At 32.0% G+C, this 15,610-nt stretch overlaps 1 protein-coding gene across 1 annotated transcript in view; it reads right to left on the bottom strand.

Moving 5' to 3' along the window:
- Nucleotides 1-9,760: 9,760 nt before the first annotated feature.
- The window catches only part of LOC129905608 (uncharacterized), an 89,722-nt gene continuing 83,872 nt past the window's right edge, over nt 9,761-15,610 (bottom strand). The window contains exon 3 of the mRNA XM_055981135.1: nt 9,761-14,012. Coding sequence (XP_055837110.1) covers nt 10,375-13,305 — 2,931 coding nt within the window. The 5' untranslated portion in view covers nt 13,306-14,012 and the 3' untranslated portion in view covers nt 9,761-10,374. The remainder of the gene's footprint in view (nt 14,013-15,610) is intronic.

Genomic DNA, 15,610 nt, shown 5'->3' with positions numbered 1-15,610 from the left:
AAATAATACGATGATAGGAAAGCATAAAAGGTCTTTCTTGTTCAAATTTTAGCTCCGTTCCATTGGGAACATTTATCTACTACTAAGTACTTAAAACTACTTTGAACTACTTTTGTTGTACCTATTGAAAAAGTAGTTCAAAGCAGCTTTAAGTACTAAGCAGTAGATGAATAATCCCAAAGGAATCCAAATTTTGTTAGATTCGAATTTTCGAAGACAAGATAAAAAGAATAATTAAGTTATTGGCTTATAATAATATTATGTTCACATGTTCTCTAATATCTCTTAAACTATTTATCATAATTTGACAAATGAGATATTATTAAAGACGTCTTTTTTGTCCCCTGATTATAAGCTCTAAAGCATCACATTAAAGAAAACTGTAGCGCCCTCTAGTGAAAAAAGTCAAAAAAATTAATGGAATGGAATGAACAAAGTAAGTTTAAAAGTCAATATCAATATTACCTTGTCATAAATTTTTGGAAATTTATTATATTTCTTTTGCCATGAAAAGTTAAATTATTAAGTTTTTTTTTTTTTTTTGAGGTTATTTGATTAAGAATTTTTTTTTCACGAAGTTAAAGAAACGAGGACACATATTTTATATGTAAAAGAAAATTCTTTTTTTTTTTATTGTGTGTGGTAAAATAAAAAAATAAAATTACTTCTTATAATCCAATAAATTCATGATTCAGCTTCTCTTTGTATTTAATTATCAAGCTCCACAATGATTTTATGTAGGCATCATCAAAAGAGCTCCCAGACATATACTTACAAAGAGCACAAGACAAAAAAAAAGTACAAAATAGGTATCTTTTTTTGTGTGATAACAAAATAACAATCCTTGCCGTGTCAAATTATTTCTTTTTTTTATATTTAATTTTTTTTATTATTGACGACGTCCTTGTTAGAAAATGCGTGTGAGTGTATCTGTGTGTATGTTATGCTTGTCAATATATTATAAGTCTCTCTCTAAGTTCATCATAAAAGAATATCAGCTTGGGATGTGTTTACTAAGATTTATTACCATCGTTTATGCTCATTTATTGCTTTTTGTTTAGCACAGATTCCCACTGTTGTCAGCAACTTTCAATGTCTAAAGTTCATGAGCTCTCGTTTGTCTTTGTCTTTTGTCCTTCACCTTCCTATAGCGTTTATATGTGTTCAAACATTTTTTTTTTTTTTTGGTTCTGTTCTTCTTCTAGTAGAGACTTATTTGCATTTATATTAAGGATCCCATGGAGAGATAGAACAATAGCATTACGGCAGTACAATAGAGAAAAATATCTGACTATTCAAGATATCATCGAGCAACCAACTATAAATTGGAGAGAGGGGTTGACTCTGTCTATATCCGAGTCGGAGTCGACTCGACTCGACTCCGACTAATACGACTGACGGAATGCGGAAAAAAATCATTCTGACAAGCTATTCGCAGCGAATACGCAAATATATTTATTTTTCTATACGAGGTATAGATGTGTAGGTGTGATGGTTTTGACAGTGACAAACATTTCATATACACACGCATGTTTGTATATATAAATATGTATTTGTGTTGCGTACCCTTAGGCAACTATTTCTCAAAAAAGAATGAATGGATGAACATTTCAGAAGTTAAATGGGGTAATTTGACTCCATCATGGGATTGAAAGATGTAAATTACATCGTAAAATTTGAGCTGGTTGGAAATTGTCTAACACTGAAAATTTATACAATAGATAGACATTGTTTGTGCCAAAAAAAAAAGAAAGAAACTAAAACATATCTCCTTTTGACGGAAGAAGAGCGCGACATTATCTTTTTTTTTTTTTCCTATATTTTTTTTGTTTTGTTTGAAAGTTCCTTTTTTCTATATCAATTGCAATTCGTACTATTCCATGATAATAAGAAATAATGTGTTTCAATTGATTACTTTTTTGTTTGTTTAAGTCGTCAAAAGCCATCGTCGTTGACGATGAGTTGGAGTCAGAAGTTGTTATAGGAAAAAAAAAAAGGAAAACAAAAAATTAAAATTAATGGCAAAGACTATAGAAATTTAAAATCAACACCCGTAAGCATCCAGCAGCTGAAAGATATGATGTCAACTGTTGTTTGATGCTAACAATTGATCTGTTTTATTTTAAGGACCCTGGGAGCTATTATAGGATCCTTTTATATACCTACTTAAAAACTTAAAAGAAAACATTGATTAAAAAAAAGAAAACAAACAAATTATGGTTATTGGATAGAGATTCTATTCTCTTTCTTATGTCAATAGTGAGTGATAAGATCTTGCAATGTTATAAGTCTTAAGGGTCTTTTAAAAAATTGAATTTTGATGTCTTGGTACTTTTTTAACTTCTACTATAATAACTACCTAATATATTTGGCTCACTCAAAATCATTTTTCAAATGTTTATTTACCTACTGAGTATCTAGTTCAATGACTCCTTTAAGCTTTAATTTAAATAACTTAATTTTCTCGTTATCGCAAGAAGATAACTACATCATGAAAGTAAAATTTCAAATACAAATTTGACCATGTAAAGAGTAAGCAAGTAAGTAAATGATTTATAAATGTTAAACTAATGTAAAATCGTTTAGAAAATGAATTGTCCGTTAAAGAAAATGCACTTGCTCTTATAGTAGAAAATGCTTCGATTGTGAAAGAATTTTTTTCGCCTTTTTTTTAACTTTGAAATCGATTATTTCAAAAACTATTGGTTTTATAATATATTGATTTAAAAATTAGAACTAAATGTACAATTTTGCCTTTCGGAAATGGTATCACTTATTACTGTAAGTGTTGCCGTTGTTTTTTAATAATTTTTTGTTATTTTGATAATTTTTTTTTAGAAAACTGCCCTTCCCACCTAAACGGGGGGAGATAGACCACCCTCCTAAAGAAAAAAATGTTTGTATTGAACTTCTCTACAAAAACTCGTTACCAAATCCTGGAGCCCAAGTTATCCTACTATACGTGCCAAAACAACATTTTTGTTTTATACCTTGAAATCGTTTTTTCTAAGCCAATTTTAAACTGATTTTCATAAAAAATACCTCGTTTGATTTGGAAATAAATATTATTTTAATATATATTTTCAAAACAGCATGTTGTTGTGAAAATATATACTTTAATTTGATGTCGAAGTTGGGTAAATGACGAAAAAAATGGAATTTTTGAACTTTGACAGCTTATAAATTGTAGGTGGTTTACCGAGTTCCATGTTTTATACATGTTGAAAAGGTATATTTATCTCCTATCAGAAACTGTAAAATCGAAAATGGGTAAAAAGCTAGATTTTTTTCAATGGGTGAAGGTAAAAAAAAAACGTTTTTTGCCCCTAACTCCAGGTTGTTGGGGGTGTTAATGACTTTTTAAATACCGTTTCGTAATTTCGATAGGTCTCCACTCGCGTATATTTTAAAACCTCATTTTTGTAACACCGTGTAGTTGAATAGCATTAGTTTTATTTTATAATCATTATAATATTAATAAAGTTATTCAAAAAAGTATTAGAAGTTGTTTTTAAAATTTTTGGAAATTCGTTTCTAAAATTCTCGGAACCACTTTTTGAAAATAATAATGTATCCACTTCCACATGTTAAAGCAAAGTTTCAAGAAAATTCAGTAATTCGAAAAAAATTGATGTTTCAACATTAAATTTAATTTTTCTTTTTAAACCCAAAATTAATATTTTTGAAAAAAAAGCGGATTTACTGAGGGAAAAAACAACTTAAAATCAACGAAAACCACGTTGATTCAACAATTTTTCGGAATGATTTTGCTTTGAAGACGAAAATTTTAAAATCAAAGAAGAACATCGTTAGTTTAAAGTGGTTTGCCGTTATTAAACATTTTGAAATCAAAGTTGTTTCAACTTTGAAAAAAATCATCAATTTATTTAAAAAAAAAGAAAAAATTGGCAGCTGCTGTGGATCGAACCTACAACTCTTGGGTCACTAGGTGAATGCTTTACCACTGTGCTATCTCACTGTTGGAAATTAGGGTAATAAAATGCTACAAAAGCTGAAGTCCGACAAAAATAAATAAATTTCTTAAGTTGTTTCAATTTTAATTTAAAGATATTTCATGTTAGTTTTTTCAACATTAAATCAACGTTGAACATATTACATTTTACGTTGCGGTTTTTAACTTAGTGTTCTAATTTTGTAACATGTTGTTAAGATATTGACTTTTATGAAAACTGCGATTTTTCTACATCGAGTATGTACTAGTTCCACCATTTTGAATATTTCCAAAAGTGCATTGGGCCCTACTGATCAAATAACTCGGTAAAAGTACAATATTTACGAAAGAATAATTGGAAGGGTCTTTAAGAAGAAAAACAAAATGTTATGGGATTCCTTCTTTGAAAACTACTGTGGAAAAAAAAAAACAGAAAAATAGATTGGATTATAAGCTTCAAGTAGAATAACATTTTTATTTATTATACGGTCGATTTCAATGTTTGCGTTTTGAAACATATAGAAAGTGAATTCTTCTTTTTACTTTAAAGATTTTGTTATTCAAAAACACGAGTAAGGGAATGTTAATGTCTTTGAAATACTTAATGGATCATGATAATATATTGTATTTAAAATTCTGTTCTTGCAGTAAACATCGCGCCATGGGGTACTACAGTATCTTATTGTAAAAAATTCAGTCAAACAAACGGCCAACTGTGATGGTCTTAAGGAATTGGCAGTCGAGAATAGGTAATCGATTTAAAGTTGGACCTTACTGATCTTGTTAGATTATCAAAAGGATCAGTTTTGAACACAGTTTTGAAATTAGTGATGGGAACTATCGAATGATTTGAACTATCGAATAGTTCATTCATTTATTCAATCGAATGAGACTATCGTATTAAAACTATCGAATAAGTTATCGAATAAAAATCTATTGAATAAACTATGGAATAAAAATAAATATTCGAATGAGAAAACTATCGTATGCAAAACTATTCGAATGAAAAAATTATCGTTTAAGAAAACTATTCGAATGATGTTGCATTTTATCACCCTTATTTTTAACAGTGAGATAGCACGTTATGGTAAAGCACTCATTTAGTGACCCAAGAGTTGTTGTAGGTTCGATCCCCAGTGGCTGCCAATTTTTGTAAAACTTGAAACAACTTTGATTTAAAGATGTTTCATAACGGCAAACCAAACTTTAAACTAACGATGTTCTTCTTTGCTTTTAAAATTGTTTGTCTTCGACGCAAAAACATTCCGAAAATTAGTTGAATCAACGTGATTTTCGTTTATTTTAATTTGTTTTTTCTCTCAGTGTATGTTTTCCTATGGTTATAAACATAGAATATGTTTAAAAATTGAGCCCTTTATTTTGATGTAATTATTGATCAAGTATCAAGAACTGTATCCTCATTTCATCAAGAATGTGTCAGAACTATCAACACGAGTTACATATGCAACCACCAAGGCAGTCAAGATCAATGACACCAACATCGTCAACATACATATATTATGCCGAAATACCGATCTACCCAAAGCATAAGCAATAAGCATTCAGCAGCTGCATCGTCTTTTTGTACATCTTAAGGTACATTCCCAGTAGTTAACAGAATAGATCGATTTTGTTGTAAACATGTTTACGATTGGACACCAGCACTTTTGTGTACAGAATAAAAGAAGACCATTATAAAAGAAGATGGATCGTTATTATTTGCATTTTTCAATAAACCACATCTGTGGAAATTAAAGTTTATACAGTTTAAAAAAGTTGTTTTATTTACCGACTTCCAAAAAGGAGGAGTTATTCAATTCGCCTGTTTTTTTTTTTTATGTTTGTTACCTCATAACTTTGGACTGCGTGAACCAATTTTGATAATTCTTTTTGTATTGGAGAGCTGGTGGCTGCAATGTGATCCCATTTCACATTGAACACGTTAAATCTTTTGATCTAGAGCACATAACAAATTTATTTAAATTTAATACGCATGCTGATAATATAACCTTTCATTTGACATATCAAACATAATGGTACGTGCTCTACAAGTTATGTAATCTTTAATTGAAAAACTTGAAAAAAAAACCTCAAAACACTTGTGAAGATCTGTTGCCGATGAGCAGTCACCAGTGTAGGAAGTGGAAGTAATCGTAATCTCAGTTTAAAATTTCAACTGGTTGGCTTTAAAAAATTCTTACTTTTTTGTAGGCATGGTAGAAATATGATTGAAGCGTCATTAAAAGATGAAATAGTAATGATATAAAATTTATTATAGGTTGTCATTTAAAAAATGGATTTAATGGCGTTATAACAGAAAAGAGATTGATTGTTTTGCTTTTTTATGAAAACTAATTGGGTTAAACAAATTCTAGCTCATTTTGTAAATGTTGTATAGACATGATCGATATAAATATATCGATATACAATGAGCTGAAACAATAAGCTTTCAGATGGTATAAAATGTATTGTAGGTTGTCATATAAACAAAGGGATGGAATACAAAAAAAGTTATATTTTTCGATTTTTTTTTGCAAGAAAAATGATTTTTAAGGTTTCACTTCAACCACGTGTGAATTGCACACATGATTTTTTTTTTAGTTAAAAGACTTTAACTCACGCGTCTCGCTTTTCCACTAGTAATGTCTTGTTTCAACCAATTGTAGCTTTTTTTATCACCAACAATAAATAAAATATCCCATTTTTAATTAGTATGTATCTTACCAGACTTTGATTCTAATTTGGTATAATTTCAATCTCAACTCAAGTCTGACGGAACTCAAAAATTATTAAAAAATGATTTCAACTTCAAACACTTAAACCTGACTGGTCTATAATCACGATAAAAAAATACAAAACAAGAAAATATTCTCATCAGAAATAATTGTTACGTGCGATGTTCATTCGATAGCCATGTAATATGCTACTTTTAACTGCAAGAATATGTCGTTTTGTTACTTAAAGTGGGACATGACCACATCCATGGAATTAACATCACGTACGAATTGCTACCGATGAAAATATTTTATTGTTTCATACTTTTAAGAGTGTAATTTGAGATTGGTTGGGTTTTATTGTTTAAACTTATTTTATTTTTATGAGAACCTTTGACTCCAACCACTTCGCTTCGAGCATCATAATTTTGTATGCTTACCTGATCAGGACACTTTTATTATCTTTTCCATACTTTTCTCAAAATAAAACTCCAAAACACTGTATATTTTCAATTTTTGTTCGTCATTTTATTTTTTATTATTATAATAATCCATAACTTACAGTACCAAATATATCAACACTACTTAAATTGTGATTCAATTTTTTTTTTATTTTTCATTTTTTTTTTTTTATTAAATTATAATTAATTAATTTGTATTTTAATATTTTCATCATTTATCTATACATGTTTTTATTAAATTTTATTAATTTAAATATTTATACATTTTGTATGAAATAATTTTAATAATATTTTTTTTTTGTGTGTTTCATTTTTTTTTTTTTTTAATTTTTAATTCTTTATACAAAAAACATTATAAAATACCTAAAATTCATTTTCATTGTACATGACTTTGCCTAGTTAATCATAATTTTTTATTTTATTTTTTTTTTAATTAATTTTGTGTGTTTTTGTTTTTTTTTAACCAAATTGCCTCTTCTTCTTATTTTTTAAGTAGGTATACACGAAGTGAAATTTATTCATTTTTTTTTTTTTTTGGTTTTTGATTTTTCTAAAATGTGATTTTTTTTCCTAGAGAATTTGATAAAATGCAACTCAAAAATATTATTTAGTGGTTTTTAGTTTATTCTTATATACTTTTTTAAATTTTGCTTGTGAATTAATTTTATTTATTTTTCCTTCCAGTATTTACATTAATACAAATTTTTATAATATTAATTTTTTCTTTAAGTGGTGTTTTCTGTGTTCATTGTTTTAAATAGTAATTTTGAATTTTTTTTTTAATTTATTTTGTTTTTTTAAGTGAAAAATTGCATAGGTACAGGGTAGAACCAAAACAAGTTAGAAAATTGGATTGGAGGCCACAATTATATTTAACATTATTTAAAAAAAAAAAATCCATAGACGAAATGATATTTATTTAAATTATTACACTTTTTTTAAAAAACCCGCATTTTTGCCTCAATCAGAATATACATTGTTTTGGTATCATTAAGAAAAACAAAAACAAGAAAAATAAAACATTTTGCATAAATTGTCACTCTTCGTTTCAAATATTTTTTTTTTTATTTTTGTGTTTTTGAATTTATTTATATTTTCCTAAATTTAAATATTTTATGTTAATCTTATATTTATTTTTTTGTTTAAAACATTTTTTTTTTTTTGTATGATGTTTTTGTTTTTCAAACAAATTTCCTCTTGATTTATAGTTTTTTTTTTTTTTTTTATTTACATTTAATTTTGTTAAAGTTTTTTAAGTGTGTTTCATTTTTGTATTTAATATTTTTGTATAATATTTTTTATTCTTATTGTTAGTTTTTAACTAAGTCTTAAAAGAATTATTTTAGAGTGCACTTAATTAGTCTTAGGTACCTAAAGTTGTATTTTTTTATTCCTATTTATTTATTTTTGTTTTTATTAATATTTACATTTTATAGAAGAAATATTTTCGTATATAATTTTATTTTTTTTTTTTTTTTTTTTTTTTTATTGATTCATTGATTGATGAAGTATTTTTTTTTTCAATATTTTTAGTGTTTTTTATGTCCATTGAATTGAGTATGGTTAGGTTGACACTTTCAAATAAACCTATTTGCAAGAGAAGCCAACATTGCCACCAATGAGAAGTGCTCAAATCTAGTTACATCACCTGACAAAAGGAAGCAGCAAACCTTCATTAATAGGGGAGATGAACACAATCCCTTAATTATGAATCCCGAAAACCCAGGTTCCTGAAAACTCAGAATCCCTAAAATCCAAAATCTACAAAATTTGAAATCCAAAATCCAGAAAACCCACGATCCTGAAACCCCAAAATCTGGAAAACCAAAAATCCAGAAAGACTGAAAATAAAACATATAAAGTAAAAAATCATAATTGGTGTTAGTTTGGGTTAGGGTCAAAATTCCAAAAACTCAAAATCCAGAAAATCCAAAATCCAGAAAACCGAAATCCCCGTAACCCAAAATTCGAATTTTAATCATAAAAAATTAAAAATTTGCACAAATATTGGATATAGGTATTCTAGATTTCGTATTTTCTGGATTTTGGATTTCGGAATTTTGGTAAAATTGAAATCCCGCATAACCACCGGCTAAGCACCGCACCGTCACACTATAGTAAAAAAAACTACTTATTTTTAAAACTTTTTTTTTTTGTTTTAAATAGTTATTAGAAATTGTTTGAAAATTTTCTAAAAATGTTCATAATTGAGTCAAGTAAAAACTGAAAATTCTCGGTATTCTCAAAAAAATCAGAATCATTATTACAATTAAAAATACCTTCACCAATATTCCAACATTTTACTGTTTTCGTTTTTGAGTTAAAAAACAAACTTCCGCTAAATTTTAACATCAAACTAACAACAAAAACAAAAAAACTGATATCAAGGAAAAACTTTTCCGTGCCCTCGTAAAAACCCATGAAGTGAAAGATACTATTTTTCCCCTACATGTATATCGCCAAACTATATAATGTTAGTAACTTCAAGTCTCATTTCATTTAATAGTTTGAAGGAAAATATTCAAACACAAATGAAAACTTTTTCACGTTCACGTTCAACACGTGTGGAACAACACACAGACATTGAACGACAGCTACCACACCGCTTCGCATCGAATAATAATATGAAAAAAAAAAAACCAAGGATACAAACGTCAGCTACACCATAAACAACAAGGATATACAAAGGATTTTATTTAATGTGTGAGTGACAGCTATAGAGTTCAAATATAAGCAAAACAAAAAAAATCTAAATAAAAAGCAGAAAAAAACTTAACGAAAGATGAACTTTAAATTAGATGAAAACTTTTTCAATTATCACCACCACACTACTTCTGGGCCCGTCAAATAGTGAAATTCTCATGTACCTATACATGTTTAAAGGACGAGACAACAACGACACCCTACTCACATATAAACAATTCCAATGAAAGAATCCATCTCATTTGTAACTTTAGTCGAACTGTCTATCTTATATTTCTGCGCTCCGCAAAACTTTTCGATTGATGGCAACGAAACTTCAATTGCAAAGCTTTATTTTTCACAAAAAAAACCTTCCATCACCACTAACATGCGTATATAAGTGTGTTTTTGTGTATATGTGTGTTTGTTTTTCTCTGATATTAATACCCTACTTACAGTTTTTGATAGATACATATTGCTGTTAGAGATATTCGTTCTTTTATAGAGCAACTGAATCATCAAGACAACCAGCACTTACGTACGTCGAACCATCATCGTCCCTCTGTCAAATATCTGAGCCCTCCTGCGAATCGCCAACATAACCCTCGTCGGGACTATCAGCCAGCGGTCCCGTCAAATGACGTAATTTAGATGATGATTCCTGCTGTTGTTGGCCTGCTGGCATTGGTAGCATCTCCTCATCACCCTCCGGTATGGGAGAGGACGACTCCATGTCGGTTGTTTGAGCGCCCACGCATCGCTTCTTTACCTCGAACGTTGAGGTCGCCGTGCTGCTTGTGTTGGTTTGCGTGTGACTCGAGGTCACTGGTACCTGATTGATAGTGGTGCCGCTAATGCTGGTTGTTCCTCCAGTAGCTGCTGATGCAGTTGGCCCAGTTCCGTTTGCAGAAGAGTTTGACAATTGTTTTTGTTGTTGTTGCTGTTTCTGTTGTGGTGTTGGTGGCGAGGACACAATTGACTGTGGCTGCTGCTGCTGCTGCTGTTGTAAGGATTGCATAGTTGAAGTTGTCATTGCTCCTGGCGGATATCGGATTGGTTGAGCATGATAGCCCGGCAGACATGGTGGCCACTGCTGGAAGCCCGAACTCGTTGTGCTGCATATAGTTGCTGCTGTTTGTTGTGTTGCCAACATTGCTGGCTGCTGCTGCTGCTGATGATGCTGTTCACTATAATCAGCCTTATAGCCCTCCGGTGGAGATGGGTATTGCACAATTGGATGAACCGGATATCCCTCGGCCGTGAACCGAACGTGTGGTAGGTGGTATTTCTCATAAGTTGGTGTTCCGGTGCGTTGAAGGAATTCCGCTTCCAAGCTATAACGGGTACCTGGATTAGCTGCTGATGCAGCGAACTGCTGCTGCTTGTGGGCCCTGTTGTGTGGCAGTGTACGATAAAAGTGCTGTTGCTGATTGGATTGCACCGCCTGCTGTTGTTGCTGCTGCTGCTGCTGCAAGTGATTGTTACTAAAGTCATAGGCGAAGCCGTCTTGTCCCAGGAAGCACACAGGATTTAAATGCACATCCACCTGATGTTGGTTGCCACCACCGCCCCCAATACTGCCGCTACTATTCATCGCCTTTAGATGCAATCCCCGAGGAATTGTTGACATGGCAGCGGTAAAACGAGCATGTGCCACACCACTGCTCGGTCGAATAATTTGAGAGCCAAATTGATTCGATAGTTGGTAGCAGTTGTCAAAGGCACCACCGCCACCCCCAGGCGGTATGCTACATGGTCCGGAACAATCGCTGTTTACCTCATACTCTGCCCCACCACCGCCGCCGCCACAATCTGAGGCTGAAGCCTTCAATTTGTTCTTTACACTCTCGGCATCGTTGACCAGGTCCGGATTTTTCTCCTGGTAATTGCGCACCGACGACGGTGGCGAACAATATGCTATACTACCGCTTATCATCCCCAAAGGATGTCTCCCATCATTGCTGCCACCGATTAGGGGTGGTGTTGGTGCTCCACTCGATGTCAATTGCATGCTTCCGTTATCCATGATGTGATGGGCAACAGGAGCGTACATCATGAGATTCTGTTTCATCTGGCCACCGATAACGACACCATTCTCTTTGGCCATCTTTGGCGAGGACAATTCTTCCTCGCCGTTGATTATGGACGAGCACTTCATCATGCCATTGTCATTTGTGGTTGTGTGGGTCTCCTGGGGCTTGTTTTTCATCTTTGGCTTCTTCTTTTGCCGGCACTTGATCACAACCGTACACAGGAGGACGACAAATATAACCGATGCTCCCAGGCTGCTGGCTATGATGTAGTTCATGTAGTCTTTGGGAAAGGATACCTCCTTTACTACGGGTGGCTCCTTGATAATCACTCTCAGTGTGTAATTGCTGAAAGTTGTGCCGGCAATGTTTTGGCCAACACACGAGAATGTGCCGTTATCTTCGGGTCCAACATTGTATATAAAGACTTCACTGCGTTTCTCCTCCCCGCCAGATTCATCTATGTAGTAGAACATGTGTAGGTTGTCTAGCAAGCTGTCATTGGTCATTACTTGGCCGTTGAAGAGCCAAAGGACTCTGGGTTCAGGGAGTGCCCTTACCACGCACATGATTGATATGTTGCGGCCTTCCGAGATTTCGGTGTATGTTGATTTGGGAGTGACCTCGGGTAAGCAGGCCAAGTCGTCCTTTTTCAGAGCCTTTATCACTTGGCCCTTCAGTCGGGGTGGCTCAACGCATTTGGGCTCCTCAGTCTGGGGGGTATTGTAGTTGACTAGCCAAGCATGCATGTCAATCAGTCGACAGTCGCATGTCCATCGGTTCGACTGCAAACTAACTCCATGCAAGGACTTGGGCAGTATATGACTTCCTTGGATAAAACCAATACGATTGCCATCCAAACGAAGCCACTCGAGATTGTCCATTCCGATAAAGGCTTCGTTTTCGATTCGTTCCACCTGGCAGTTGCTAAGCTCGAGTGTGGTTAGGAACGATAAGTGTCGGAATGCTGATGTTTTCAATTCACGTATTGGATTGCCGCTGAGCGACAATCTCATCAAGGATGTGTAGTCTTGGAATGTCTCACTGGGTACATGCTGCAATGAATTATCCGACAAATCCAGCTCGACCAGATTGGATAATCCTCGAAATGCTTTCTCATGAATTCGTATCAGTTGATTGCGTGACAGATAAATCTTTTGCAGATTAAGCAGGTCCATGCGAAGGAAACGTTCGGATTGGAGGACTTGCAAACTGTTTCCGGAAAAGTTCAGTACCTGTGTGCCGGGATCCATGCCTTCGGGGATGGCTGCAAGCTGTTGGCTGCCACACTCGACCGTTTGCTTGCCGCCCTTCCATTTGCAGATGCACACATCTGAGGGACAGGCAAGTATCAATTTATCATCCAACTTTGTGACAAGTGTAAGGAGGACTACTATCAGCCATGAGTTGTAGCCGGGTCTTCGTCGTTGCTGCTTGATCTCACGCCAGCCAGGATGACAAATCATTTTCTATTCTTGTTTTTTTTTTCGTTTTTTTTTTTATTTGTACTCCTGTTGCTCCTTTTTCAAAACCGAAAAGGAGGAAAAATAAATTAAAATTTATCTTGGAAAATGTTTTCTATCTCTTTCACTCTTTCTCTCCACAAAAAGGCACAAGGACGATACTACTATGTTGTGGTAAACAAAACTCTCCCTTCTAATTCAAATCCTTGAATTGATGGAGCAGAATAAAGTATTCTCTATCGCTGCTGCTGTCAGTGTCACCACGACCAGCTTTTCGCATGTCGCTTCTCCACCTGGTGGTGTCGATGCGTATGACATTTGAGCTCCTGTGCGCCTTAGTGTCAAATTTTGATGGAAGGACTTTGAATTAACATGTACAATTGCATCATCTCCTCTTTGGAAGACTGAGGCGATAATGCTGCGACATTCGCTGAAAGGAGGGATGAAATGGGGCTGTCGTTGTTTTTGCTGGCTGCTGCCGTCTAGGGAAATCACGTCGTTTACCTTTGTTGTCGTCACTATAGTTTGTGTAGTCGTCGTTGTGTGCTAATGGCGTTGTCTTACTTTTACCCAAACTGTCACTCAGTCTGGCATTTCACTTTGAATACTCCATTAACGCAGCTATCACAACAGTTTCCAGCTTAAGGATATTTCTAGACTTTGGGTTGTATAAATAAAGTTGAAGACGAAGAAAATGGTGATGATGATTCCTGCAATGAAAAAAGAGGGAGAAAAAAAAAGATTTGTTATTTTTTTGTTGTTTTATTTTATTTTGAGAGAAAAGAAGAAAAATGGTTAAAACAAAAAGAATCCGGCTGATTACGACAGCACGAGGGAGATTATTATAACACAAAAGAATCTCAACACCAAAGCGACCAACCGACCGGGTCGAATGCACAAGCACAAGGTGAGAACAAAAGAAAAAGTTGGTTGGAAGAAGGCACTAGGATATAATAAATTTGCCCCAATGCATTCTTTCTGTTTCTTTTTTTTTTATTTTTTGTCTTCATTTCTTTATTTTTTTATTTTTTAAGTGTCGGAAAGAATTTTTAATTATATGTACCTAGGGAGTTAATAGCTTAAGGGTACTTGGAAATAGTTCACTTCTTTTTTTTACTAAAAGCAAAAGTTGGTTATATAAACTTTAAAATAAAGATGGAGGAAGAAGATTAAGTTGTTAGATCTGTTAATTAAAAACTTTTTATTTTATTTTCTTTAGAAGAAATTTATTATTACTTGCTAATAAAAAGTTGGAAAATCTTAGATTTTAGATTAATATATTTTCTTATATTTAGTTCTTTTTTAAAATCATGTTTTTTTTTTTTTAATTTTAATTTCATTTAAAATATTTGTTAGTTAAAAAAACATTTTTGTTCGAAAAATCGTAGCTATTTTGAAAACTTGAAACAAAATAAGAAAAGTATCCTATTCAAAAAACTTCATTCCCCCTTTTTAAAAAATGCTTTTCTGTAAATTTAATCAAGAACAAAATTTTGCAAAAATAAAATTTTGGATTTGAAAAAAAAAATGCAAATTTTGTTAGAAAATACAATTTCAAAAAAAAACGGGAGATTGTTAAAGATGATGAATAACATGAAATACTTCAAAATAGCATACAAACTTAGTTTAGAATTACTTTTTTTTTAATTAATCAAAATTTGTTTTTTTTTACAGCAAGGGTTTCGAATTTTTTTTTCAAAAAATATTAACAAAACATTTAAAAGATTTCAATTTTGATGATAGATAGATCTTTATTTTCGTTATTTGATTTACATTTGGTAAGCTACCGCACAGTTTACATACAGAGATTTGATAATGTTTACATTTTATCTTTCTACTGAATCAGTATTTAAATATTTCTGATTTAAGGATTTGTTATTAAATAAATATTTGAAGGAAAATACAACAAAAAACCTTCAATTTGAAATGAAAGGGCAGGTACATTGTGACTAGAACTAAAAATTTGCTTCAAAACGTAAGATAATGATTTGAAGCAGTTAGATTAGTAGAGTTTTGTTAGTGAAGAATATTAAATAAATATATATAATAAGGGTCGTTAGTACTTGTTAGTAAGAAAATAAATAAATGATTAATAAATAATAAATAGCTCTGCATTAAATAAATAATTAACAAAAAGGTATGAATAAATAAATAAATAAGTAAGTAAATAAATAAACTAGTAAATAAATAAATAAATAAATAAATAAATAAATAAATAAATAAATAATAAATAAATAAATATATAAATAAATAAATAGATATGAATTAATAAATAATAAATAAAGAAGTATATAAATAAGATATGTTT

Source organism: Episyrphus balteatus, chromosome 1 (assembly GCF_945859705.1).
Source record: "Episyrphus balteatus chromosome 1, idEpiBalt1.1, whole genome shotgun sequence".
NCBI classification, from domain to species: Eukaryota; Metazoa; Arthropoda; class Insecta; order Diptera; family Syrphidae; genus Episyrphus; species Episyrphus balteatus.
The sequence above is the reverse complement of the archived record's forward strand: the minus strand, read 5'-3'. Positions and strand labels throughout refer to the sequence as shown.